Source organism: Anas platyrhynchos, chromosome 6, assembly GCF_047663525.1.
Source record: "Anas platyrhynchos isolate ZD024472 breed Pekin duck chromosome 6, IASCAAS_PekinDuck_T2T, whole genome shotgun sequence".
In the NCBI taxonomy this organism is placed as follows: domain Eukaryota; kingdom Metazoa; phylum Chordata; class Aves; order Anseriformes; family Anatidae; genus Anas; species Anas platyrhynchos.
Window position 1 is genome coordinate 26,926,673 of NC_092592.1, and position 27,736 is coordinate 26,954,408.

The 27,736-nt window shown below is 62.6% G+C and overlaps 1 protein-coding gene across 1 annotated transcript in view; it reads left to right on the forward strand.

Annotated features, from left to right (window-relative positions):
* Window positions 1-279: 279 nt before the first annotated feature.
* The window catches only part of SLIT1 (slit guidance ligand 1), a 40,422-nt gene continuing 12,965 nt past the window's right edge, over window positions 280-27,736 (forward strand). The window contains exons 1-4 of the mRNA XM_038181014.2: window positions 280-645; window positions 10,041-10,112; window positions 10,434-10,505; window positions 11,056-11,127. Of these exons, the coding sequence (XP_038036942.2) occupies window positions 437-645; window positions 10,041-10,112; window positions 10,434-10,505; window positions 11,056-11,127 (425 nt within the window). The 5' untranslated portion in view covers window positions 280-436. The remainder of the gene's footprint in view (window positions 646-10,040; window positions 10,113-10,433; window positions 10,506-11,055; window positions 11,128-27,736) is intronic.

The following is a 27,736-nucleotide window of genomic DNA, read 5'->3' on the forward strand; positions in this document are numbered from 1 at the left end:
TCACGCTACTTTATTTCCTGAGCTGCTCCCTTGGGGTGGGAAAGGAGCCGGATCACGGTGCTGGGAGCTCACGGAGGGGGGGACAAGGAGGATGCCCCCACCCCATACCAGCCCCCGAGCTCTCCCACCGGCGCCCATTTCTCCCCTCGGGGCTCAGACCCCCCGACGGCTCCGCGCTCGGGGGCCTGGCTGGGTACCGGGGAGGGGAGGGGGGGCTCCGTGAGAGGCGGGGGCTGCTGCGGGGCGGGCAGGGCGGTGGGGAAGGAGGAGCCAGCGCGGAGGCAGAGCCTGGCTGCGGGATGGGGCGGCAGTGAGGAGTGCCGCCGACGGGGCTCTCGCCCCGCAGCCGCGCCGTGCCGAGCCGTGCCCAGCCGCGCCGCGCTCCCCCCGGTGATGCTGAGCGGCCCCTCCGCTTAGCGCCCCTACGCCCGCTGCCATGGCGGCGACCCCGACCCCCGGGGGGGCGGCGGGGGTCCCGGCGGGGCTGCGGGTCGCCGCCTGGCTCCTGGCTTGCGCCGCGCTCTGCCGGGGCCCCCCCGCCGCCGCCTGCCCGCCGCTGTGCGCCTGCAGCGGCACCACGGTGGACTGCCACGGCACGGCCCTGCGAGCCGTGCCCAAAAGCATCCCCCGAGGCACCGAGCGCCTGTGAGTAGCCAAGGGGCTCCGGCAGCCTTTGTCCGGGGGGGCATTACCCGGGAGGGGGCTCGGAGCACGTCGGGGATGGAGGTGCGGGAGCCCGGAGAGCGGCCCTGGGGAGGTTGGGGGAGGTTTGGGGGCGTTTGGGGAGCGCAGCGCTTGTGCAAATTGCCGGGGGGCTCGGGTGCGGGAGCCCGTCGGGGGGTGCGTCCTGCTGCTGGGGTCCGGCCGGGGGGCGTGGGCAGCATCCCGCCGTGGGGTGCCCCCGTGCTGTCCCCTCCGCCGTGGGGTGCGCCCCGTCGAGGTGGGGAGCGGGGTGTGTGTGCCGCCCCCCCCCATCTGTGGGAGGGATGTGCGGGGGGTCCGGCTTGTGGGAGAGCCCCCGTGTGTGAGCTGGGGGAGCAGAGCTGTGGGGGGGTGCTCCAGGGGGCGTTTGTGCTGGTGGCCATGGGTGGGAGGTGTGAGGGACCCCGGGCAGCCCGCGAGGCGTGGGGCTGTCCCCACGGGGCACCCACACAGCTGGAGGGGCTGCCTGGGGGTGCCTCCCCTCCCCAGCCCGTAGCCGTGCTGGGCACCCCTTTGTCCCTGGGAACCCGCCTGGAAATGCTGCTTGGGTTCCAGGAATCAGCTCCTGGCCCCCCACTCTCCCCTGGGGACTCCGCAGTGAGACCAGCCCCCAGCCCTGTGCCACCATCTCCCTGCTCATCAGCCCCTCCGGGGTGGTCTCTGGGTCCCTAGGCTGGACCCCCATGGGGAGAACTTTCCTCCTGTGGGGCACAGATGCGGTGTGCAGGTGTCCTTGCTGCCAGCAGGGCAGCAGAGCTGTCCCCAGCCTCTCCCCTCTGCTCGGGGGCAGTGGGTGCATCGTCCCAGGGGCCACCCTGGAGCCTGCTGGCACCGTGCCTGCCATGGGATGTGTCCTGGGCACACGGCGCTCCTCCTGCCCCAGTGCCGTGCCTCACCTGGCTATTGGGGTGTGAACGTGCCCTTTGCTTGCGGCTGGGGACAGCAGGCAGGGACAGCAGGCAGCCTGGCAGGGTGGCAGCTGCCTGGGCTGCACCCAGCACGCAGCGCGGGGAGCTCTGCGGGGCACCGCTTTCATGGAGTTTTCTCTTCTCCCGCCATAATTATCCTCCTCCAAGCAATTACTGCGCACAACAACAACCAGGCGGCTGCGGGCTGCTGGTTTGCGAGCTCTAGGGCCGTGGCACCCTCCCCTGCATTCCCAGAGCTAGGGGAAGGTCTGCACAGCAGCCCTTTGGGGAGCACCGTGTGCCCCGCAGCAGCTGCTCCAGGTGGTTTTGGGGGTGTGGGCAGCGAGCCCCCACCTCAACATCGCTCAGATGAGCTGGTGATCCTGCTGCTGGAGGGGACAGACCCCTTGGGGGGTCTTCACTAGTGCCCCACGGGGCATCTCTCCCCTCCGGCAGCTGGTCCCAGTCACTGTCCACCACCCTGCCTCGCCTGCCCGGTGCTGCGTGCCCGTCCCCCCGGGTGACACCGGGTTCCCTGCACGTTCACGCAGCTGCTGCTGCAGGATCTGCCGGCGGGGCTGAGGCAGACGTGCTGCTCCCTCGTGGGTGTTGTCTGCTGGATAACTACTTCCAGCTTTGTTGCACGCCCTCGCAGGTGCTGGAGGGTGTCTGCGCGCAGCAGGTCCCATCCCCAAGCAGCGCGTTCATGCTGGAACAGCTCGTAAGCGAGTTCAGGTTCTCCATAAAGCTGCAACCTCGCCTCCAAGTTTTCCATGCTTAACAGAGCAGGGGCAGCTAGCAGCTGCAGGGGAGCCCGCGGCACGGACCGGGCACAGCTCTCGCTGTCCCCGAGGGCTGGCTTGCTTTGGGAAACCAGTGAGCCTTCCCCCGTGCCCTCCCTGCCTGGCTCTTTCCCAGCCCTGGGATGTGCGGCGGGAGCGGTGCCAACCTGGCAAGGGGCAGCGGTGTCTCTGCTCTCGTGCTGCCTGCCTGTTGCACGGCCGCAGCCTTACGCAGTGCTTGGAGGCACCAGGCTTCCTCCCGGCCGTCCTGCGGTGCCCCACAGCTGGCTGAGACCCGGAGGGGATGGTGCACAACCTGCAGGCAGATGAGGTCTGAGCCTTTAAAACACCCCCGTTTCCTTCAAAGAACAGGGATTATTTGCCTCGCAGAGTCACTGGTCTGTCTGTGTTTCCTGCAAGCACTGAGCACTTGGCACACGCCAGCACTCCCTGCTCCGGGGAGGTGACCGTGGGCTCCGGTGTGGCTGTACCCCTGGGGTAAGGGGTAAGCTCCTGTCCCAGGCAAAGCTCTCCCAGGTTTTGCAGCTCTGCAATTTGGGAGAATCGCACACCAGAGAGAAACTGTCAAAGGTCTTTTCTAGTGAGATACGGAGGTGGGGACAGCTCCTCAAGGTGACGTGCCCTCCTGGCAGTGCTCCAGAGGGTGGAGTTGAGGCTTCCCTGCACCGGGGCAGCCAAGTGGTGCCCGCACCCCCAGGTGCACCTGCAGCAGGCACGGAGCAGAGAGGTTTGTGCTGCAGCAAGGGGGAAGCAGCAAAACCCCTGGGAGCTCGGCACAGTGCCTGTGCCTCTGGCAAGCAGGATAGATAGAGCAGCTCCTGGGGGCATGGTGGGCAGGACGGGTGACAATCCTCCAGGCTACTTTGTCCCTGGGAAACACATCTGGAAATGCTGCATGTGGCACCGGGGATCAGGTCCCGGCCCCCCACGCTCCCCTGGGGGCTATCTGCCCCCGGCAGCCCCCCGAGTCTCAGCTGTGGGGGGAGAGCCGTGGGAGAAGGGCACGCTTCCCTTCCCTGCCTGCTCGCTTGCTTTTCTTTCTTTCTTTGAAAGCGCCTCTGAGGAGCAGACTCCCCTGTCGGGGAGCTGGGTAATTCTCCCCGTGCCAGCAGGATCAGTGCAAATTCACCGCCGGCAAATGGCTGCTTCCAGCGCGGCTATTTGCTAATGGGGCCTGAATGCAGCCTGATTGCCTTGCACTCGCAAGGCTCCTGAAGTTTTCAGCTGACAGCTGAGAATTGCCCCGCTCACCCCTGTCACCACCTCCCTACGTGCTGGGGGGCTCCGGCAGCACCAGCGCCCCATTGCTGTGCCCCCGTGGCTGCCCCTCGGAGCCTGCCGTGGGGCTCCTGGCTGAATCGCTCCCCCAGCTCAGGACCTGCCCGTGCCGAAACGGGCCCCATCTGGAAATGCACCCCCCTGCTGCAGCTGGGGGGTTTTGCATCCAGATCGCTGGCAAAGAGAAAGGGAGCTGAGCTCCAGCCTTCGGGAACGGGCGCGCGTGCTGCCAGGGTGGCTGCGGCTGCGAGGCTGGTGCGCTGCGTGCCCATCTGCTGCCGAAATTACAGCAGCGAGCTCTTGTTTGGAGAGCGCTTAATTCATGCACGCGCCTCTCCCCGAGCTGCCTGAGCAAAATGTCTTGCGGCAGCCGGGCTGGTGCATGGCCGCAGCGCTCGTGTGTTGGGCACCAGCCCTCGCTCCACATCTCCTTGGGGTGCTTTGGGAAGGCTCCTTTAGGAAACACCCTGGGGGGGCCAACCCCTCCTTCCCCAGGGTGCCGGCTGAGGTTTTGCTGCTCCTCTGAGCGCACAGGGGGCTGGCTGCAGGTGTGGGGGAGCGGGCAGGCTGCAGAGCCCCAGCACAAGATGTGGGACTAATTTCCAGCCAGGGCAGTGCTGGGATGACCCCACAGCCCTCACCGTGCCCGGATGGCTGGGGTGGCACAGGGCGGGTGCGGGCTCACCGGGGGAGGGAGCCCAGCCTGCCCAGCCCAGCACGGTGGCTTCCTTGGGAGCCTTCCCGGACAGAGGAAATTTGCAATTCTATTCCAATTTCTCCCTTCAGCTACGTCCAAGGCAGATGCTGTCTATATATCGCCATGGTAACGCTGCGTTCTCGCTCTCCGTGGAATTGCATGCTGGAAAAATATTAGTTTAAAAAACTATGTCGTGTTTGTATTGACTGGGGCTGAGGCTGATAGCGCAGGATCTATTGTCCCCCGGTTGGGAAAAGTCACCGGTAACAGGCAATAAAGCCCGTCGGATTGGCCTCTGGTGACCACTTCTCACCCCGCACAGCAATTGCTTCCCTATAAACCCTTCCGCGGCTCTGTTTTATTGCATCCTTTAAAACAGATATTTTTGCCTTCAATGCGCTGCCACTTTGCTCCTCCGGGGCGATGCATTGTGCTGCCGGCGACTCCTCTGCGCCGGGGTGGGAGCGAGCAGGGAAGCAGCTCCTGGCCCTAAGCCTCGCTCCCTGCCGTGCACTCGCAAATGCCTCGGCTGCGCCCCGGTGCGCTGGGCACCGCGGTGGGGTGGCCGTGGCACAGCACCCTGTGTACACCACGCGCCCCCTCCAGCTGGCTCGTCGTGGCACCTGCATTTCCCCTGAGTTTCACGCTCCCCACTTCATTGTTCCCTTCCTTTTCCTGATGAATCCTCAGCCAGCAGCAGCGTGGGGCAGCCAGCGCTGTGTAAAATGGAAGGGCTGAGGATGCTCGAGGGACCCCGTGGGGAGCACGGCCAGCGGCACGGCGGAGCAGAGGGGATCCGTGGTGCCACTGAGGTGGCGCAGGAAGGGGCAGGGTGTCCCATGGGGGAAAGGGGGATGAGCCTGCCACCCCGTGCTGAGAGGGGCTTTGTCTGTGGCAGGGCTTCCTCCAGGAGAGGTGAGGTGGGTGAAGGAAGCCCTGCCTTTGTCTGACATCCACGTCCTTCATGGTTCCCTGCCCGCTCCGGTGGTGCTTAGCGCTGCGTCTGCGAGCCCCTTTATGTTCCCTGCTACCAAAATAACCTTCCGTAGAACCCAAAAGGGAAAACCATTTCTCTACGTATTGTCTGAAGGGCTATAAAAGCAGCTGTGCATTAACCGTGGCCCTGTCTCATGGGACACCAGCCCCATGTTCCCGCTCTGCTGCTGGCCCTGGTGCCAGCTCCCGCAGCTGGTGGCCAGCCCTGCGCAGGAGGTGGCGGTGGCAGGAGCTGAGGTTTTCCTGCCCAGAGCACGAGTCCGCAATTAGCAGCGTGGGCAGGAGCTGGTTAGGTGACAAGGTGGTTATTAGGTCTGCGGCACGGCTGAGGTGACCTCGGTGGCGTCAGCGCAGGGTGCAGGGCCGGTCCCTCCAGGTCCGTCTCGGGGCTCCAGCCTCCGAAGCTTTGCTGAATTTCTGCTTTCCTGGTGTGCATTTCGGATGCACTTGCCGCTCAAAATAGCAGAGGCGAGTGTCCTATGGGGGAGAGAAGCTGCTAGGAGGAGGAAGAACAGAGAAAAGGGAAGATTAATTTTTCAAGCGATGCAGCCGAAGAGCAGCCCTCGGCACTGCGAGTGGGAGAGATGCGAGCTGCCGGCCCCGGCGGGGGGAGCCCAGCGAGCGGGGAGCTGGGGGAGCCAGGGGGGGCACCGGGCAGCACCCCCGTGCCCCAGATAGTTCGTGGTGGGAGGAAGCCCCAGCTCCAGCATGGGATGCCCCAGGGGACCTGGAGCTGGGCTGAGCAGGCACTGGGGTCACCATCCCAAAACCCAGCAGTTGGGGTGCGCTCGTCCTGGTGCCCCCGCTGTGAGATGCTCCAGGAGGGGTGAGCAGAGGCTTTGCTGAGGGTCGGGCTGGATTGGACCTTTCTCTGCTGAAGGGGGAAGGATGGCTCGTCCGAAGGGGACACCACGGTGCTGTGCGAGGGGCAGGCGCTGCCTGACTGCTGGCGGCTAATGGCTGTGGCATGAAAGCCCCGGAGAGAACTTAGGAGGAACAGAAAAAGCCTTCCCGTTGCGCAGTGCCCCTGGCACGATCAATGCTGTTTGTAGCACTTAAAAATTTATCGTGATGCTAACCTGCTTTAGTACCTCATAAAGGCTGACAGAGTGCCCTGTGCTCTGGGGGCCAGCGCCGTGCTCGGGCTTGGTTTCCCCTCCAGCAAGGAGCGGTCACCCTGCGAGGAGCACAGAGAGCACACGGCTGCTCCTGGGGCTCCCGTTTTTGGCCACATCGCCCTGCAGGCTCCTAGGAGGGTGTCTGTGCTGGGGTGTGCTGCGTCCCCCGAGGGGCTTAGGGGGGTGAACCCTGTGGGCTCCTCCTTGTAGGGTGGTTCAAGGCCAGGGTGGGAAGGAAAAGGAGGAGAAGGTGCTGAGCCCCTTGTGTTGGTGTGGGTGCCCAGCGCCTCTCCCCAAACAGGGGCAGCAGCATCACCTTGCAGGGATGGAGTTACCCCAAACATGCTCCTTGGGCTCTAGATGCGGTGAGCTCCCCTCCGTGCACCACAGGCACCAAATCCCCAGGGCTGTGAAGCTCCAGGCCTGTTCTGGGACCCCGTCACATTCAAGCAGCTGAGTGAAATCTGGAGGAGACTTGAGAAATGCAGTAAAAAGTACAGGATGAAAGGTTGCAGCTGCTCTGTGCCCCAGTGCCGAGCACAGGGGTCAGTCCGGGGTCTGCTCCTCTTCGGCGTTTCCATTAGCAGGACCGTGATGGAAGGGGAGCTGCCTGTGACATTTGCAGATGACACCAGGCTGGGAGAGATGCGAGCGTGCTGGGGGACGGGCTGAGGTTTCAGAGTGGGCTTGGGGAACAGGAGGAGCGGTCTGGCCAAAAGGATGCAGGAGCCTGGGGGCTGGAGGGAGGGGTCGGGTGAGAGGCAGCAGCCAGCAGCAGGGATGCGGCTGGAGCACGACCCAGTGGGTCTTACCCTGGAAAAATTGAGAGGATGGGGGCTGCATGTGCCAGGGGGTTGCTGGGGCTGGAGGAAGGGAGCTGCATGGGCACGGGAGCAGCGTGGTGGCCACGGATGGGGCCCACCTGCAGCGAGAGGGGGGGTCAGAATTTGGAAATGGTCTTCGTGGCAGGAGGGGTGAGATGCTGGAGATGCCTCGGGCTGTCCTGGGAGCACCACAATTGACTTCTCTGCCTCGGTGGGGGAGCAGGGCTCAGCAGACGAGTGCAAGGGCGGGAGCCGTGTGCGTGCCAAAAAGCTGCGGCTTTGTAACACAGCACAAACGGGCTGCGCTGCCCCCACAGCGCTCCCCTCCCCTGCTCCTGATAAATCAGCGCCCAGGGAAATACCGCTCGTGTCGGCTGCGGTTCATCAATTACCCCGCAGCCTTTGCACTCGGCAAGTTTGTCACAGAGTTGGTGTAGCTCCCACCCCGGAGAGGGAAAAGGCACATTCCTGGGAGTGGAACGAGCCCTCCAGAGACAGGAACCGAATTTCAGCCCAGACTGTGCGGATGTGGTGCAAGGAAGCCCGCTGCAGCACCCAGACATCCCCCCCGCTGCAGGGGGATGAGCGTGCCCTGCATCTGGGCTTTCAAATCACAGCCCAGCAGCAGAACCAGGCGGGTCCCCAGCCACACCAGCCCTCAGAGGCTCTGCTGCATGGGGCAGGGCAGGGGTTGGCTTCGCTGGGAAGGGCTCGGCGGCGGCAGCTGAGCCGCAGGGAGCCGGGGTCTGGGCACAGCAGAGCGTGATTTATCTCCGCGAGGAGCCGAGGGGGATTTGGAGAGGGAAAAAAATGGCCCGAAGTTAAATAGCAGGGTTGCCTCGGCATCCTTACAAATAAGCTGTACCTGCTGTTCGTTCCCATCTCGGCTGCAGAGGCCATCATTTACCCGAACAAAGGCACGGGGAGATGCCGGGAGCAGTTGTCAGGGAGCGCGCAGGGCGAGCCCCCGAGGGAGCGGGGCTGTGCAGGGGCCCTGGGACACTGTGGCCTTGGGGACAGCCACCAACCCCACCCCCAGGGCACCCCAGGGTGCTCGGGGGCACACAGGAAGGATGCTGCGGGCTGGGTGGGCAGCAGCGTGCTGCGCCCCTGCCTGTGCCTGCGTGTGCTGGAGAGCCTTTGGGTTCAGGAGGCTTTATCCTGGCAGAGGGCAGGTGCTGGTTTTGGCACGTGGAGGGGCCCGTCCATGGCTGTGGGAGGTTTCTGCCTGTCTGTGCTCTGCTTTGTGTGCCCTGCCTCTCCGGCTGCTGCTCCTGCCCTGGAGTGCTGGTGCTGGGACTCATCCCCGGGCTGGGCAGTGTTCGTGTCGAGGCCCTGCTCTGCTCTGTCTGTGGTACCAGGGATGTCCCAAATTCCACGTACACACCGCAGCCTGTGGTTTAACATACATCTAAAAGAAGGTGATGTGAGGTCCTGCTGGGAAATCGCCCTCTCCAGGAGCTCACGCTCATGCTGTCGCCTCTTCTTGGCCTCTGATGCAGCCCTGGGGAGCTCCCCGAGGCCATCTGCTTCGGCACGGACCCTTTAGGACATTTGGGGAAAATCACACTCGAAGCAGGGGTTCCCACCTTCCCTCGGCTGGCCCCAAGGATGGGATCCGTGGGGAAATGGGCACCCACACCCAGGCACAGAGGTGGCAGCCCCCCAACGTGCATCCCCAGCCCTGCTGGAGCCCGGTGCCGTGCGGCGCAGGCAGGGCGAGCCGGGGGGGCTGCGGAGCCCGAGCGTGGGTCTGGGTTTAATCGCCGGGGCTGGGGAGCCTCTATTCATTCCCCACTTGCATTCATCTGTGTCCTAGTAACGTGCCCCCCCAGCTCCCTCCCGACGCAGGCACACACACGGCTGGATAATGGCAGGAGCCCGGCAATCTCAGGCGCTGAATAGCTGTGTAATTATGGGGCTATAACGGCGAGCTGGAACTCATTAGCCATTATCAGCCGCTGCACGGGGACAATGGCAGCACCCCGGGGTGCGCGGCTGCGCGGGCTGTACCGGGCGGCCCTACACGCTGCTCGACGCCTCTGGGGCCATCCCGACACTGACCCCGTACCCTGCTATGGCCACGGAGGCAGGCTTCGGCTAGGGATGGGTGCAGTGGGCTTTGGGCCGGCAGGGCACACCCTGTCCTGGTGCCGAGCAGACCCTGGACAGGGCAGCAGCCGTGGAGGGAGGAGGATTTTCCTTATTTCCCCCAAGAGGTGGGTTATAGGGACTGACCTGGCTCGCAGAAGGGTTACAGAAGCCCTTGAAATGTGCTTATCCTACAGGCATGTGCTTTAGAGGTGTGAGGTGGCTGAGCACCAAACCGGTCCTCATGCATGTGGGTGACCTGCAGCGGAGTGCTCGGAGGCACCCTGCTTCTCCAGGGGCCACTTGTTGGCTTTCTTACTGCCCCTGCCCTCTCTAAGTGGCTCCGTGAATTTGGGATGAGCCCACCAGACATTTGCTGCATTTCCCTGCAGGATGATGTGCAGCTGGGCAGGCAGGGACACGTGGGGATGGGCAGGTTGGGGACCAGGACAGCCCCTTGCTGCTTCGTGGACCCTGAGCGATGCCAGCTGGCACACTGAGGGCTCAGAAATGCAGTGGCCACTGCTGTCCTTTGGGCTATGCCTTTCTGGGGACTGTGGGGCTGCAGTGCCCGGCTGGCTCCTGAGCTCTTTCCCCCTGACCTCTGCCTCTTTTCTCCCCAGGGAGCTCAACGGCAACAACATCACACGCATCCACAAGAACGACTTCTCCGGGCTGAAGCAGCTCCGTGTCCTGTGAGTCCCCAGCGAGCAGCACGCTCCAGGGGGGCTAAGGATGGTGCTGAGCCCTTTGGAGGGCACCTGCTGGTGGGGCTGGCAGGCATCCACATTGGGCTGGAGTGTATGGTGGGCTTCCAGCGGGGAGAAAGAGCTTGGGTTGGGTTGGGTTGGGTTGGGTTGGGTAGGGTTGGGTCAGGTTGGGTTGGGTTGGGTTGGGTTGGGTTGGGTAGGGTTGGGTCAGGTTGGGTTGGGTTGAGTTGGGTCAGGTCGGGTTGGGATGGGTTGGAGACCACTCCTCCAAAAGCCAACCCCTTCTCCCTGTGTCCCTCTCCGCAGGCAGCTGATGGAAAACCAGATCAGCATGGTGGAGCGCGGGGCGTTCGATGACCTGAAGGAGCTGGAGCGGCTGTGAGTGGTGGGCGCGCAGGGGGTGGCACAGGGGGGCAGTTCTGCTCCCCGTGGGTATTTTCTGCCTTAACCCATAGCACGTTGGTGCTGCGTGACTTCAAACAGCATCGCTGCTTCACTGCAGCTTGGGAAGCAAACCCATCGCTGTTCCTACAGATCTCAAAGCCCTTTGTGATGCTTTGAGGTGAGGGGCAGGTTAAACACAAATCAGTACCGCCGTTATCAGCTGTGCCCTGTGTGTGAGCCGGGGAGCCCTGAGCTACAGTTCAGTACTCAATAAAACAGCTCAGCAGCTTAAAACCCCCGAGCTGCTCGAGCAAACATTAGGAGCCGGGCGAGCAGCAGGTTAACAGCGCAGTTAAGCAGCAATCAGCAGCTAACAGCTTGGAGTCCTGTCTGCATCTAATTGCAATATTGTGAGTAAATCTATTAATGCCCAGTTGGCTCCCATCACCTGGAAGCGTGCGCGCTGGAGCGAGCCAAAACTGTGCCCGGGGTGGGGCTGGCAGCTCTCCTCCCCAGCCCCTGACCCTTTCCTCCTTCCCCGCAGACGGCTGAACCGCAACCAGCTGCACGCCCTGCCCGAGCTCCTCTTCCAGCACAACCAGGCTCTGTCGCGGCTGTGAGTACCTCCTGGGTCCCCTGCCCCGCTGTGCGTGGGGCTGCTGGGGGGCTGGAGGGACGGGGGTGTCCCCTGGGGGGTTAGGGGGTTGTGTTGGTGTTTAACAATATCCTGTAAGTGCTGGTGGTTCGGGCTGGGTGCTCTGCACCACGCGGAGAGGACGCTTGCACCACGCAGGAGCAGGGCGTTTAGGGCCAGGACGCGAGGTCTGTGCACGTGGCATCCTCCATCCCCGCTTCCCAGCTGGGAACTGAGGACATCAGGTCCCCCCTGAGGCAGGAGGGGGTAAAATAACCGAAAGGGCCAGCATGCTGCCAGGAGAGGCACGGCAGTGCCTGGGGCAGGCTCTGGAGCTGCTCTACCCCCGGGGGGTGCTGCGGGTGCCAGGAGTCGGTCGCGGTGTTTAATGAAGGGTTAAAGCGCCGTGTGGGTTGCCAGCGTGGGATGTGTGAAATGGTGGACGGGCGCCAGCGATGGGCCTAGGTAATGGCAGCTGATCGCACAGGCGTTCAATTAATTATCAAATGGCATTTGTTGAGCTCAGCTGTGCCGTAGCGTGGCGCCAGCAAAGGCCCATCCTCCTCCAGCCGCCCGTTGCGCAACAAGAACACAGTGGAGAGAGTTATTTTACAAACAGACATGTTTCCCTTTTCATCTTCCCTGGATTTTAGCACTGGGCTCTTTCAAAAAGTGGCTCATCACGGAGCTGGGGACGTGCCCCTCGCACCCCTCTGTGTGGGTGGGCACACACCAGGCCCCCCCTTTTGCTCCGCTGTTGCTTCCCACCCCATGGTTTGGTGGTGTCAAACCTCTTCTGTCTCACCTTAGAGTTGTCTTCTGGCCATCTCTGCTCGCACAGCACCTGTAGATGGGTTTTGATTTATTTTTTTTTGTTGCAATCTGAGATGGGGTGAGTGGGCTTGGGTCCTGCAGCCCCCCAGCAATAGGTGGTGCCGGTCCCTGAGAGCACTGGGTGCTGCGCTTGGGGACCACCAGGGACCTGCCTCCGACTCTCCTCGTGGCTCCCTTCTCCTGAGGTTCCCCAGGACAATTTGGGGGGATGGCAGGGAAGGGGGTGCCGGTGCAGACCTTGTCTAGACGCCCCGTCACGCTGGCTTAGCAGGAGGTGAGATCTGAAACCTTGCTGGTGCGGCGGTGCGGGAGGTCACAAGGACACTCTTAAATTGCGGCAAAGCCGGCTCGGGCTACAGGGATATGAGTCAGTGGGGAACAGGTTTAAGCTAAATTGAAATCAGCTCTGCTCGAGCTGAAATCGGAGCCTCTCCACCAGGCTTCGTGCTTATTTAACTGCTGAAAGGGCTCTGGGGTGGCCGGTGCCCCCTTCCTGCCCCAGTGGCTGGCCGGGACACCGTGCGGGACGGGATGGGAATTGAGAGCTCTTACAGGGCGCTGTCCCCAGACCATTCCCAGCATCTGGCATCCGTGCCAGCTTCCCCGTGCCCTGCCTACCACATCCAGCCCCGGCGTGTGTCTCCAGCTGGGTGACAGCCATGCGATGGGCTTGCATTCGCAGGGATCTCTCACGGGCACGCAGAGGAGGACCTTGGCTCGGGTCAGGATCGAGAGAGGCCTTTTCTGCCTCCTGGGTCCAAGTGTCAAAACCTAATCCACTCCAGTGGTGCTCTGCGGTCTCCTGGCCCTGCGCGAGCTGCAATTAGTTACTCAGATCCAGGCTGCAAAGAGCATTTGTGCATCAGGATAATGGAACGGGCTGGGGGTAAACCTGATCCGCCGGGGCACAAATAAGCTGGGGAATGGCAGGAGAGGGCCAGTGGAAAACGAGCCTCAAATGAGGCCGTGGGGGAGGTGAGATGCCTGGAGAGGAATGTTTCCTCTTGCTACTTGGGCATATTGGGCTGACGCCTGCCCAGCGCCTGTCTCAGCCAGGAACGGCTGCAGTAAATGCAGCCAGAGCTGGTGCCCCCTCCTCAAGGGAAAGGTAGAACCTGGGGCTGCTGCTGCCACAGCCCGTGGGCTCAGAAATTGCCTGAAAATCTGAGATTTCAGTGCACACTGAGTTCCCTTCCTGCCATTCAGTTTGCCGTTGGGATGGGCATGCCGCTCCGTCCCCATTTGGATGCGTAAGGGCTGGTTTGGGGAGCTCCATCCTGCCCTGGGTGCCCCGGGGCTGAGCCTGGGGGCAGGAGGCAGCGAAGGGGCTGAGCCGGACCCACAGCGGGACGGCAAGGGGGGGCTGCACGGCCTCCCTTGTTGACACCCGCCGTAACGAGCGGGTAACTCATTAAGCAGCGCCGGTGGCTGGAAATGGCGCTGATCTGAGGCTTTGCCGGGGCGCGCCTGACCCAGGCGACCCCATCTCAAACTGGGTTTAATTAAACTGTCAGCGCCGGACGGAAGAACAAAGCGTGGCGGGCCCGGGGGGGGGGCACGGCTGCCCCCGCGGCGGGCTGGGGAAGGGCACGTCTCCTGTGAAGTGGTGAGCTGATAAAAAATGCATCTCGCCTTGCACCGGGGGAATCGGCCAGGCACGAAGGTGACCTCTGCTATCGCGCTGCTCCCGGTGTGCATCTCCGCTCAGCCCCGCTCGCTTCTGCCGTTCTCCCGAGCTGCTGGGAGCTGTTTTTCCCCTGGGAAAAGCCAAGCCCTCGGGTTTCTCCCTGCTCCCTTCAAATATTTCCCCTGAATCTCTATTTATTTATTTTATTTGGGGGTGCTGGGCGGGAAGATGAGGAGAGGGGAGCCCGGGGTGGCTGAGGCAGCAGGGTGAGAACGGAGCCGCTGCGGGTGCATCGTCAGGGAGGCAAAGCCGTGGGCTGTGGCAACGTGCTGCCAGCAGCCAGGCCGGCTATAAATAACGAATTTCCTCCCAGGGAAGCCGAGCTGGCACAAGGGAGGAGAGGAGCAGCGCTGAGCACGGGCAGCTCGGAGCATTTCGGATGCCGGCCACGGCTCGTCAGACCCCTGCCAGCAAAAACGCTGGAGGAGCTGGTGCTGCGTCCGTGCTCGCCGCCAAGGCCGGGGGGGAAGAAAGGGCTGGCAGTCCTGCTCCCTGTCCGTCTGTCAGGGCAGCAGCCAGCCTCCTGGGGCTCCTTGGAAGCGGCGTTAACATCTCAATCAGCACCGGTGGCTTCCCGAGGCAGAGCCGGGGACATGAGGGATGCGGTGGGAGCTGGGGGCGCCTGCTCCTAGCAAGGTGTTCCTCTGGTGGCCTGCAAAAAGCAGCGATGCTGTCCTTTTGCTCCCATCTGGGGGCTGGGAGTGACAGCAGGGGTGAGCCAGCCCTCCCTGCACCAGGGGTGTTTGAAGCTCTGGGTGATAGGGGAGCTCTGATCTGAGTCCCCAGCACCGCTGCGGGGTGCTCAGGTACGGGGGGCTGCATTACAGCGAGCTCGGGGGCAGGTTCCTCACCACCACCCCTGCATCTGGCCCAAAAGCAGCCCCATTGCCTCTATAACGGCAGGCAGAAAAAAAAATAAAAATCGAGTGGTGTTAAATAACTCGAGAAAATGCAAATGACATCCTTCAGAAGGAGAGGACCACAAGCACGCGGGAGGAAGCTGTGAGCTGCATAGTAGCAAAACAGGGTGACAAGTGAAAAAGGAGCTGTCGGGGGAAGGAATAACAAAGCAGGCCCCGCTCAGATGGGGCTGGCTGCGCGTGGGAGGTGTTGCCTGCGAGACTGTGCCAGTGACCGCTCCTCGCGGCGCTGCTTGGGGAAAGCCCCGGGTGGGAGCAGGAGAGATGGAGAAGCACCGGGCGGGATGGGAACATGGGCTAGGGGATCACTGGGTTGGGTGGATGAGCGGTCCTGTGCCCCGGTGCTGGTGCCAAACGTGCGCACGGGCAGGTTGGGGTACACAAGGGGGGTGCTTTTACCCCGGCACAGCACCCCGGGGATGTTTCCTTCGTGCTTGCTGCTCGCTGGCAATCCTGGCGAGGCGGTGGGCTGGCTCTGGCTGCGTGCCGGCTCTCCCGTGCCAGACACCCGCCCCGTCCTCCCACACCGCTCCTGCTGGGGCTTTGGCTGAGGCTCGGTGCCTCCGGTGAGGTTTTTTGCTCCACGCCTCGCTCTGCAGCCGGGGAGCTCGGCATGTGCCTGGGAACCGCTGCGTGGGAAGGGGCCCGCGGGCACGGCACGGTGCTGGCGTCGGCACCCCACACGCATGGAGCTTTGCGCACAGATGTGGACGCCCTGCACCCCTTCTGGGGTCCCGCAGCACTCACCCCCTCCGTCCCCAATGCCTGGATGCGGAGCCCCTTTCGGGAGCATCCCCCTCCCCTCGGGCACCGCGTCCCCGCTGTCACCGTGCCCAAATTGTCCCCGCGGCTGTTGTCCCCGCAACTCCGGGTGCCGGACCCCCTCGCGCTCCCCGACAAAGACCCTTCTGTCGGGGACGGAGCAAGGCAGCGCGGGGCTGGGGGGGCCGGGCTGGGACGCGTCCCCCCGAATACCAATCAGGAGGAGGGGGCTGAGGGGTCTGTGCGAGGCGAGACCCCCCCCCCAGCCGGGGAAGGGGGGGATCGGGGAGGGGGAAGAGAGGCCCCGCCGCAGCCCCCGGGAACAAAGAGTCAGTGTGGCTCGTGACAGCTCTAAGGAAACGCGGGGAAACAAATGCACCACTAATAGGTGGGGAGGTGACCGCGCAGGAGACGCTGCCAGGCGGGCGGCCGGGGGGCTGCGGCTGCACCAGGGCATTTCCCCAGAGATTCCCACCCTTGCCACGTTCACCCCTCTCCTGCCTGCCTCTGGGACCCCCCTCTGGCCGCTGCTGTGTGGGACACCTGCCTCGTGCACCCTCATCCCTGCTTTGGGTGCACGGCTTGGATTTGACTTTCCTAAAGTTATTAAGGCACAGGGTTTAGGGCCGAAGCGAGGGGCTGTTTCCAGCCGCTGCCCCCTCTTCGTATCATTGTCCCCTGCAGAGCATCGCTGCCCACCTCCCTGCTCCAGCAAACAGGAATTTGCAACCTGCATTGAAACACAACCCAAAAATCAAGGGCTGATCTTCCTAACGCTGGGCAGCAGTGCTAATTGCATGGCACAATGACATATTCCAACCCCTCCGGCCCAGTTTATCACCAATATGCCCTATCTGGCCCTCCATCCACTTTTGTTCCTCTGAAAGAGTTAAAAAAGCACTGGAAGAAGAGCTCCCTTTGTCTGTATATTTTGGTGGCAGAATAAAAACATTTCCTTCCTCCTGTTTTTACGGCTCGGTTAGGAGAAAGGTTCAAAGTAATTTCAAAGAATCGTGAGCAGACTCATCCTCCGGTAATTTGATTTCCAGGACACGAGGGAAAGAAGTCTGAGGTGGTGATTTTAAAGCAAATTGTAGCTGGGTACCCCCGCACACGTATCCCCCAGACGTGGTGATGTGCAGAGCTGCCTAATTAACCCACGGGTCCCTCGGGTGGCGTTTCCCAGCACAGAGGGGCCTGGGGGCACTGCTAAGGGGAAGCTGCCCCCAGCGCTGGGGGGTCCCGGCACGGGGTTGGGGAGCCCCTCTCTGTGGGTTTAGGGAGGTGGGGGCTCATCTCCCAGCTCCTCCTCTGTGTTAAACTAATTATCATCCCGGGCTTATCCCCACTTAACCAGCGAGACACAGACATCTGGGGTCGGGACCCCCACCGCCCCGCAGCAGCCTGGGGATTACAGGGTCTTCCCCACGGCCTCCCCCCCTCTCCGTGGTTTTTGCACCCCCCCTTTGCCCCCTGAGGCTCTGGTCCCCGTTTGTACTTCCCTTCAGGACAGGAAAAGCTGGATTAATTTTTACTGCTCCCGGGGGAGCTGTTTGTAACCGAAGACGTCTCGATGTCTTCTTGTCTGCAAACGGGGCAGCAGGGCGCAGCTGGGGGGTCGCAGTGGGTTCCTTGCCCCCCCTTCTCCCTCTGGTGGGAGAAGGAGTTTGGGGCAGAGCTGCTCGGGGAGCAAAGGAGTTGCTCCAGGAGGTGCTGGTGAGACGAGCGTGGCCATCCTCCGAGTGCTTGGGAAATGATGGCTCTGGGATCCTATGGAGGATGAGCAGAGAATTAAATTAAACTTTGATGGAAAGCACGGGAAACGCTGCTTCCAGCCCCAAAATACCCCCTCACCTCCAAGCTGGGAGGGGAATCTCCATCCCCAGACCCCTCCCACACCAATCTGGGACCCAAAAATCCTGGCCCCACATCCCCACAGCCCTCCCATCCCTGTGGGGGCTTCGGCACGGCGCTCAAAGGGGCTTTTGTCCTGCTCCAAGCCCCACAGGTGGGTGGGCGCTTCCCCCCCCCCGCCATCCAAATCCCGGGCTTGGGATGCTTTTTCCCAGGGGCCACCGTGATGCGATGCGGGCTTGCGGGGTCGCCCAGGCAACGGGGGCCTGGGGATGCATTTTTTGGGGTTGGATCCATCGCGAGACCCTACTGGGGGATTTGCCAAGGGGGCTCGTGGTCCCCACTAGCCGCAGACCGGCACGGACCCAGCAAAACGCGCGGCCGCGCGTTTTGCTGGGTCCGTGCCGGTCTGCGGCAGTGGCTATTAAAGCAAGAGCTCAATTACCACCAGCACTATTAATTACTAATCAGCGTGGTGGGGACGGAACCGGGGCACCGTGCGTCCGGAGGCATTTTCCTTCTCCGTGCGCTCCGGCTCACTCGCTCTCTTCCCTGTGGGCGCAGCAGCGCGCGGCTCATTCCTGCAGCCCCGCAGCCGGGTGTTAATGAGATTAGAGCCCAGCTTTGAGATGTCTCTCTCCATCCTTCGCCATCCAATTACACAGCCCGCGTGGTATCTGATTGCCTGCGAGAGGGGAGGAACCGTGGCTGGCTGGGACAGGAGGATGCAGCTGGGCTTTCTGGGTATCAGCCCCGCCGTGCCGAGTGGTTTTCTTTCTTTTCTTTCTTTCTTTCAGTTTTTTTTTGTTTTTTTTTTTTCTCCCCCCCTTGGCTTTGAGCTGCTTCGTTTGGCTTTTTCATCGCTCCTCGAGGTGGCGGCTGGGCAGAATTTGTTTAAATTAACTGCTTGAATGGCAGCGTTTGTGTGTGTTGGTGGGGGGGAGCTCAGACAGCACCAGAATGGATGAGGGGGATTAAAGGTGCCTAATGGCTTCCAGATGGGCATCCCGGACTGGGAAACAGCCTCGCAACCCCAACCCCAGCTGGGGGCAAGGCGGCTGGGGCTGGGAGCCGTGATGCTGTGGCAAGCGGCTGCTCTGAGCTCGTGCCTGCGGGGACAGGGTCCCCTGGGCTGCCGGCTGCCTCTCGGTGCCCGGGGCCAGCCCGCAGATGCCCCAGGAGCCTTTTAGAGGTCACAAGGCTCTGGGCACGCTGGGCTGGGGATAAACACAGCGTGTGGGTCCGGCTTTTGGAGGTGCCACAGCTCCGTGGTGAGCTGACAGAGCAAAAACAACCACGGCAGCACCACCGAGGCAGCAGTTTGTGCTGGGGAGGCTTGGTTATAACACGAGGATGGATGATATTTAGCCTTTCGCACCCCCGCCTGGGCTCTGGGGGTACCTTGGGGCTCAGTCACGAAGCTGAGCTCCCCTAAGAAGCTCAGGCTTTGAGCTCAGGCTTTGAGCTTCTTAGGGGAGCGGGCTGCAGAAGAGCCCCTCGGGGCTAAGGGGAAGGAGCCCCGCGGGGTGCTTTCTGCCGACACGCCGTCTGCCCCCCATCCTGGCCCAGGCCCGGTCCCCCGCCTCTCGTTTCCTTCTCCAAATATTGAGAGAATAAATAGCGCGGCCGCGCGGGGACGTTCCCGCATCCCAGCCACACAAGCGCCTCTCCGCAGAGCCCCGCGGGTGGTGACCCCGCATTCCTCAGCCCGAGGGCTGACCGGAGAGAAAGCAAATCCTGGCTGCGCCGGGGGCCTCCCCAGCACACGCTGCTCGAGAAAAGGGGCTGGAGAGGTGGAAAGGTCCCCAGCCCCGGCAGGGATCCACAAACCAGGCTCTGTGCTGGGGTGGCACGAGGTCCCCGGACCCGGTGTGACCCTGACCAGGAGCAGTGCCTGGGGGCACCAAGCTCTGTGTGTCAGGCACTTTGTCACCCCGGTGGTGACAGCGCCGTGGTGCGCGGCAGCGCGTCCCCGCGACACGGAGCTGCCTCCGGCACGACACTGATCCCAGCTACAGCACCGGCACGGGCGGCAATCAGGGAGGAATTAAGGGATAATTAATGCCAATCCACACGGAAAATTGCTCTCGTCAAACAAACCCGATATCATTTTTTTTGATGAGCTGACAAATTGGGTTGATAAGTAGCGACTGCGCTGACATGATATACCGAGACTTCGGCAAGTCATTTTACTCTTGCCTGAAGGATATTGCCATGAAAACATTAATATTCTGCAAAATCAGTGTAGCATCTCTGACAACGTGATTCACCGGCAGGCTTCACGGGGAAATCGTGGTGGTGGCATCACTGGCAGCGTGCTGGGGGGCTCTGCTCCTGCCCCACCATAATTCATGGGTGGTAAAACTGATTTTTGCCAATGCTTTGGCTGCTCCTTGCCTCCGTTTCTCACACCGTGCCTTCATGTGGGCACAAGGTGAGCGCTGTGTGAGCGATGCAGCTGGGGAAGAAGCCACCTGCAGCGACACGGAGTGGGATATTGGGGCTGGGTTTGGGAGGGAAGGCGTGCTGATGGGTGAAGGGAGCGGGGCTGGGGCTGCCGGTGGGACACGGGGCGCACGGAGCAGCTGGGGGCACGCGGCTCTGCCGAAACACCTGCACTGGCAAACAGCCGCACGCGAGGGCTCACATCTGGGAAAAAAATGTAGGTCACGGCTACAAGACCGCAAGCGGCATCTGGGGACATGGTTACACCGAAAAGGACTTAGCAGCCAGCTCGCAGCCCGCTCGTTGCAGCTTCGGGGGTGAGGATGAGCAGAGCAGGGCTGGGGGTCACCATGCGGGAGGGCTCCCCCGAACGGTGCTGCTGCCTCAGGGCCCACGGGACAGGGATTGGGAAATTAAAAAGTGCTCGGAGAGGAAGTGCAGTGCCATGGGAGGTGTGGGAAAGCTGCCTCCCCGTGCAAAGAATGAAGTGCTCGGCCTATTTAGTGCGTGCGAGAGGAGGTGCGGAGGGGATTTGCTCAGCGCCTCTGCATACCTGCATGGGGAGAAGCCTGATTGTACACACCTCATTAATTTTTTTTAACGGGAGATAAAGAGAAAAAGCATAAAATTGTTCGGTAGCTGGAGGCTGAAACCAGACAAATTCAGACTAGAAATAAACTTGGCTTTTTCAGCGCTGTTAACCACCGAAGACTCAGCGGGGAAGAGATGGACGTGATGCCCTTTGAAGCACCAAAAGAGAGCGTGCTGCTTTCCCCCGTGGTCAAAACGGGAAGGGACAGACCTGGAGCAGGTCCCCAGGGCCAGCTCTGTGCCTGGGCTGCATGGGCAGGGGCATCCCAGCGGCTGGATGTCCCCTGCCCTGGGTGACACCGGGGTGCACGGTCTGGTGACTTGGTGGCTGCGTGCTCTGGGGTCCCGCTGTCGCTGGGAGCCTGCCCCTGGAGAATTGTCACCCTGGGGTCCTCTGGGGACAGCGTGTGCAGAAGGAGGGGTGCAAAGGGAGGGCTCCCAGCACATGGGTGCAGCCCTGGTCCTGTGCCTGTCGGAATTTCTTCGCACGCCCTGCGAATCTTTGTGCTGCCGGTTGGGTTTTGTGCCTTTTCTCTTTTTTTTTTTTCCACCCCTCCAGCCTCTCCAACAAAGACACTTATTCTCCCCTCGCGCCCCGGGGATTTACACAGAAAGCTCACCCTCCGCACGGCGAAAGAAAGGCCGGCAGAGGAAGCTCGCCCCGAGTGCGGTGTGTGGCTCTTTGTCTGCCCTTTGTCACGCCGCCGCACAATGCGCGGCCACGGCCACCCACCAGACCCCAGGCACCCAAGGTGCCCCCTCGGAGGGGCAGACACCCGCATCCTGCCCTCGGTATGGGATTTTGGGATGCTCCCCTGCACCACCCAGGGCACAGCCCCGTCCTTTGTGCTGGGGAGAGGAGAATTTGGCAGGGAAAGCCCTGCCGTGCGCCAGCAGCCCCCCGAGGCTGAGTGCTGGGGGGGGGTCCTCCCATGAGGGGCTTCCATCATCCCGCTCTGACGGCTTTTAACATGCTAATGACCCTCTGCAGGGCAGGAGCAGCTCTGTGTAAAACCCATGTTCAGCCCTCGGTCATGGACATTTGCTCGGAGACACGTTGTTAAATATTTATCCAAGCCGCCTCCGCCCCCCCCCCCCAGCAACACGCATTAACAATAGCGACCGCCCCGGCCCCTTCCCCCTCGCCGGGGACATGTGGCTCCCAGCTAACGTTATCGTTTGTACCTGTGAATTATTGATAAGGGATAAGATAGTCCTGGCAGCGAAAAAAACAACGAGGGGCAAGGGCTGTTTGCGGCGCAAATCCTCCTCCTGCTGCAAAACGGGCAGCGGGACCCCCTCCCTGCTGCTGTGCTTGCCTTTGTGCCTGGCAGCCCCTGTCCCTGCGCGGGTCCTGTCTCCTCTCGGTGACCTGCACCCTCCCCATGCCCCCTGCTGCCTCGGGAGAAGGCATCTCCCAGCCCCGCAGATGGGGTTTTGCAGGGGGAGCCTTCCAGCTGGCGAGGCTCAGGGCGGCTCAGGAGGTCTCGGGGCTGGAGGAGGGAGAGTGGTGCCTGGATCCGTGGCCACGGACGCACGCTGTCCCCAATCTGTCCCTGGATAAAGGGGATGAGGCTGCTGATCCCCTGGAAAGCAGCGGTGTGGGCTGCAGCCTTGGGAGGGATGGATCCTGTGCTGGCTCAGTGCTGGGGCTGAGCAGAGGGGCTCGGGGTGGCTGTCCCCAATATGCACAGGGGACAATTTGCCCCGGAGAGCTGCTCGGCCAGCCCTGCCGTGCCTGGCTGCCTTGTGCGAGGCGCAGGGATGCTGCTCGGGGGGCTGCAGATGGCTTGGGGGGGGTCTCCTCATCGCTGGTGTGGGCAGATTAAAATCCGGGTGCCTTTTTAAGCCAGCCCAAAGCCTGGCTTTGATGCACTTAGCCCCTCAATCCCGCCGTGTTCGGCATTAGCGTGCACAGCCTGGCCGGGTTTGGGGTCTCAGGTCTGCATCCCTCGGCTGGGAGTGCCAGGGATAGGCAGGGGCACTGCTGGCAGCCGCAGCAGGGAAAGGTGAGCGCAGCTCAGCGGGTGCCTGGTGCTGGCACCGGAGCCATGGGAGCGCGGGCGGTCTCCTCTCCCCACTGCCCTTCCTGCTCCCCGACTCGCCCCCGGTGCGCCGCAAAGGCAGGCCGGGCCCCTCAGACACCAACTTTGAAGTGTGAATTTCAAACGCCCCGCGAGTCTGTGGGCAATTACCCGGTGTTTTTTTCCCTACCTTCGCTCCCAGCCCTCTCCCTTGCAAGCCTCCTGCTCTCTGCTCTGCTTTTAGGGGAAGAGCCCGGCCCCGGAGCAGCCACGGTGCTGCTGCAGCCCCTCAGCATCCCACGGCCCCCAGCTCCATCCCCACTGGGCTCTTGGGAGGATGAGACCAAACCCAGCTGTTTGCTGGCCAGAGGGGTGCAAGGGGTGCAATGGGGACCTCCGGGTGCCCTGCGGGGTGGCTGGGGCACTGTGGGGTGCTCGTGTATGGCTGGGGCTGTGCAGGGGCTGGCCCCAAACCCATGTGCTGTGCAAGGCAGAGGCAGGCGGCGTGTGTGAAATGGGCTTCACACGACATCAAATGCGCTGCAGCTGGGTGGAAATTGCCTCTCCGAGCATCTGAGCAGCTCGCCGCTATCTCCCCGTGCCTGCCCGTGGTGCTGGATGAGCTGATAATGGATAAAACACCCCTTCCCTCCGAGCTGCGGTGTCTGGGACCTCATCTCAGTGCTCGTGGACAACGTGCATTGATGCTCACCCAACCAGCTTGGGGCTCCCTGGCATCCCCTCTGCCTCTGCTGCCGTGATCATACCGGGGGCTTTTGGCCCAGGGGCTCGGAGTTTCTGGGCTGCAGCCTTTGTGCTCCGCGAATCCCACACCCTAATGAAGAGCTCAGGCAGAAGAAAGGGCCCTTCTCCCGATTCACATGAAGCCGTGGCCCGGATCCCTTCCCGGCCAGCAAGACGCATTGTTCCCTGGCGGGATTTCAGTGGGAGCGCCGGCTAATTTGCAGCGTTTTACATACCTAATATGTTGTCAGAAATGCTTTTAAAGCCCTATAATATTTAATTAGGAGGCGGCTTTCGGCGTATTAGGCGGGAACGGGTCCGTCTAATTAGTTACTGGTGATTTCATACCCGGGAACGTAATTACGCGAGGTACAAGCTGGAGGCAAGCTCCCACGTAGGCACCCAGCCCTTTTGGCAGGATCTGGCCGTGCCCCCTCGCAGCTTGGGGCTGCTGCTGCTTCCCGCCAGGCTCTGACACCTCCTTGAGACGCGCTTGTCTCCAAACCCTGGTATTTTTAATCTTGGAATCCGGCAAAATGTGAATCATCCAAGAGATGTAGGAGCGGGCAGAGCCCTTGGCAGACTGGGGAGTATTTTTAGCCCACATGCATTGGAATTTGACTGTTTCTTAGGGGAAAAAAAAAAAAAAAAAAAAGGATTTCAGCCCTGAGCACCCAGCTCTGCCCCTCAGGGATCCCCGGTACCCGCTCCACATTGCATTGCCCAGCCTGAAAATAAAGGGGCTGCGACCCCTGCCCTGTGCCCCCCTCCGGGAGCTGGGGGGTGCTGGAATGGGATTGTGCATGGAACCAGGACCTGGCAGCCGATAATGATGCGGGAGTGTTAATGCCTGCTTGAGCTGCTTGAAATGCGGCCAGGGATGCGTGACGTGGCAGAGATGGGCACGGAGGAGAAGTGGTAGCAGTGTGCGTGCTTCTTTCTCCGGCCCCCCCGTGAGCTGCGTGCTCTGGCACAGCGCAGGTGACAGCAGCGAGCTGCTCAGCCGCTGTGAAGCGCCTGCAATTGTAGAGACCTCCTGGGGAACGTACAGCCTCCACTTGTCAGCTTCCTGGGGGGCTGTCAGAGCAAACTGGACGCACGGATAACCTGGAACTTGGCCATCCAGGCACATCCGAGGCTGTGCCCCACCTTGCAGCCAGCCGCGGGCTCTTGGGGTGCCCGGACCTGACACGAGATGTGTTTGGAGCAGAGACAGGCCACGCATTGCTAGCCTCAAAGCTAACTAACCCCATGGCAGCTTACAGAGGGTCAGGGGCTGCTCCATTGCTCTGAGGCTGTGCGAGCCCCCCAGGCACCCGTGGGCTCCATGCAGGGGGGGCTCTGTGCCCTGCAGGGTGCTGCTGTGCCCGCTCCATGTGTGGGGATGAGGCGAGCACCCAGGCGTGCTCCTGGCACCTCGTTTGTTTCCCCAAAACAAGGAGGAGGGGTTGGACGCAGGAGGAGGTTCGTGGGTGGGAATGTTTGGTGGCCGGAGGGCTGCAGCTGTGCTGCCTGCAGCAGGTGGAGGCTTTCTCGTGGTGTTTGAGTGCCAGGAGTGCTCCTCCGCGGGGAGCCAGCACGGCTCCTGTCCCTGTCCCCTCTGGCACAGCCTCCAGGACAGAGGGTTTGCTTCAGCCCATGCTGGAGCTGGGAGCAGGGTTTGGAGCTGCCATCCCATCCTGGGAGCTGCAGGGTGTGAGCCCCTGAGCAGCCTCGCACCTCTCCTGGCCAGGCTGGGACAGCCAGGACACAGATCTCAGCTTGGTTCAGCCTCATTCACACCTGGGAGGAATCCAGGAGGGCCGGCAGGGCTGGCTTCACACTTATTAGCAATTAAAACCCTCAGAGGCTGGGAGTCAATTAGCTCTGAGCTCAGCAAGCCTCGGGACGAGCCCGCTAATGAGAGGTGCAGCCAGCTCCCCGCAGCGCTGGGGCTGGCTGGGCAGGAGAGCTGTTTGCTTTTCCATTTGCACTTTGGAGGAGCGTTGCCGCATGGAGTCAGGGTGTTTCTGCTGCTGTGAGCTGCTGGATGCAACTTTCCCATCCCGCCGGAGCCCGGCACTGCTCCTGGGGGGGCAGGCTGCAGGGAAAGTGGAAGAAAACCAGACCTCTGTGGAGGTTTTTTCAGGGGGTTCCTGCTTCTAGAGGACAGGACGGAAGGAAAAGCACGGAAGGAGGGAGGAGAGCAAGCTTGCAGGGTGCAAGGGACGTGCAGGTGGTGAAAAGCCCTGATGGATCCATCCGTCTGCTGGAGCGCAGGGAGTCTCGGCCACGCAGCAGGTCCCTCTGCAGGCAGCGGGGCTGGGGCAGGCGCTGTCACTCCCTCGAGGTGTTTTGGTGTGCCAGGGGGTGGGTGGCGATGCCTGGGCCTGGCGTCCGCTCCCCTTCCCGCAGCTAACGAGTTGCAGGAACAAAGGGACGGCGTGGGGAGGGGGCGGCCACAGGCACACGGGGTTTGCAGCTCGTTATTGCGCTCGTGTTGCCATCAGAGCTGCTGCTTTTAACTTGTTTCCCTCTCTGAAGAGGCTCCAGGGTGGGTGGCAGATGCTTTATTCCCCCTCCCGCCCACCTGTGCAGGAGCAGGGCCCTGTGTTGGGGTGCAGGGATCACCCCCAGAGTTGGCACAGGAGCAGGTGATGGAAGTGTCACCGTGCGCCCCGTCCCCGCTGCCCCTTCGGCTGCAGCCTCTCTGGCTGCAGGTCACGGTCTCCCCAGCGTGCCACGAGCTGTGGCACCGGGAGCCAGGAGGATAATGAGATCTTAATAGTCCAATTATATCCCATCGATTTACTCAGCACGTAATTGTTGGCGGCTGGGGCCGCCTGATGAAGCGCTCGCTCTGGCTGCCAGCGGGGCCGGCTCGCGGGAGGGCTGTGCCGTGGCGCGCAGGCTGGATGCTCCTCGCAGCTGCTCGCCCTTGAACCGTGGCAGGAGCAGCCCCTGGGACCCCAGCAGGGGCAGGGACAGGCAGAGATTGGAGCGGGGACCCTGCTGTGGCTGGGCGGGGAGAGCCAGCATCGGGGTGACCCCGGGTTCGCTGTCCCTCCGCTGTCATTCCTGGGGCACTGTGCCGGTCCTCCCTCGCCCTGCTTGGTGGCAGCAGGCGGTGCACAGGCTCCTGGTGACCTCGGGGGTGGCACTTTGAGGCAGGGACGATGCAGGAGGGCGGTCTGCCCCGTCCCCCTTGGCCAGCGTGGCAGCTGGGCTGGCGGAGCCCATTAAAAATCAAAGAGCCTGACGTAATGCTCACACTGCGGGAGCACGAACACGAGGTGGGGACAGGGCTGGGTGGCACGGTGGGCAAAACACTGCCTCGGTCCCCCAGCTCCACGCTGGTGCAGCTGCAGGACATCTGCCCCCAGCAGCAGCAGCTCCCTGGGGGGGACCAGGACACCGCCTTGCTCAATAGTGCCGTGGCCCTCACTTGATTCCTCCGGCAAGGTCTCACCCAGCACAGCACCCCACGGCATTTACCCCAATTTGCCCTGGAGGATGCTGCCAAGCTGGGCTGCCCGCTGCAGGGAGCTGCGGCACGGGGAGCACCGTGTCGGGGGCTGCCAGGCCCTGCCAGCACGCTTGGCAGGCAGCGGGGGGCTCGGAGGACGCGGGGCCAGCCCCACTAGGAAGCGATTACCTCCCCGCTGCGCCCGGCCCTAATCCCCTGGCGGCGCACGGGGAGCCAGCTCTCCGAACAAGGCTCAATCAGGTTAAAGTGTGAAGTCGGGATTAGCCGGGAGAATGGGAGCGTGGTGACAGCCCCGGCCTCCCCGCCTGGCCGCTGCGGCCCCCTCCTGCCCGCCGGGCTCTGGCGGCGGAGATTAAGGCTGCCGGGGTTTGTTTGCCTGAGTGGGCTCCCCACTGGGAAGTGATGTCGAACACTTTTTGCTCGGGCGCCCCGCTAAGCGCCGGGCAGGGCGGCACGCCGGGGGGTTGGCTCCCGCTGCCGAGCCCCTGCCAGCCTCGAGGGGGCCGTGCCCCCCGCCTGGCACCGCGCCGGGGCTCCCGGCTCGTCCCCCACCGTGCCCTGCTGCGAGGACACCGCCTGCTCCGCGGCATGTCCTCGTGTCACATCAGCCAGCACCGTGCACACACCGGGGTCTCTCTCACATTTGGGGGATGAGATCCAAGTAGGTGAGTCTCCAAAACCCCGACCTGCTGCATCAGGTGCTCAAACACCGATGTCCTGCCAGCACATGGCTCAAGAGCCCGTCCGTAAGGCGTTGGGAGATGGGGAATTGAAGCATGCGCCCTCCCCATCTCGCAGCCGTGGGCTGGGGACGGTGGCTGCTAATTAGCAGGCATCTGCTGGGCCAGAAAGCCCTCCAGGAGGTGAGAGCGGGGACAGAAGGTGTCTGCGATGGGGCCGGGCCAGGAAGGGGTGGAAATGTTCCTGGGGAGCAAGCGGGGGCCCTGCTTTGCAGACGGGCTGCGGAGAGCCTGAGCCAGACTGCGCCCGCTGAGCGTGGGAGGTGCGAGCTTCTCAATTCGGGCGAGCGGGTGGCTGCAGCCCCCCCAGGGGCTCACCCGGGCTGTGGGCAGTGCAGGCATCCGGCTCTGCCCTCTGGCACTCACAGGAGGGAGGCTGCACAGCCCCACAGCCTGCTCACCCCTCCTCATCCTCCCCCTTCGCACCCCCAGGATGATTGGAGCCCTCTGCGCCCTCACCGTGCAGGGAGCCTCATGGTCCCTGTGGATGGAGTAGCTGTGGATGAGCCAGCTGCTTGGGCATC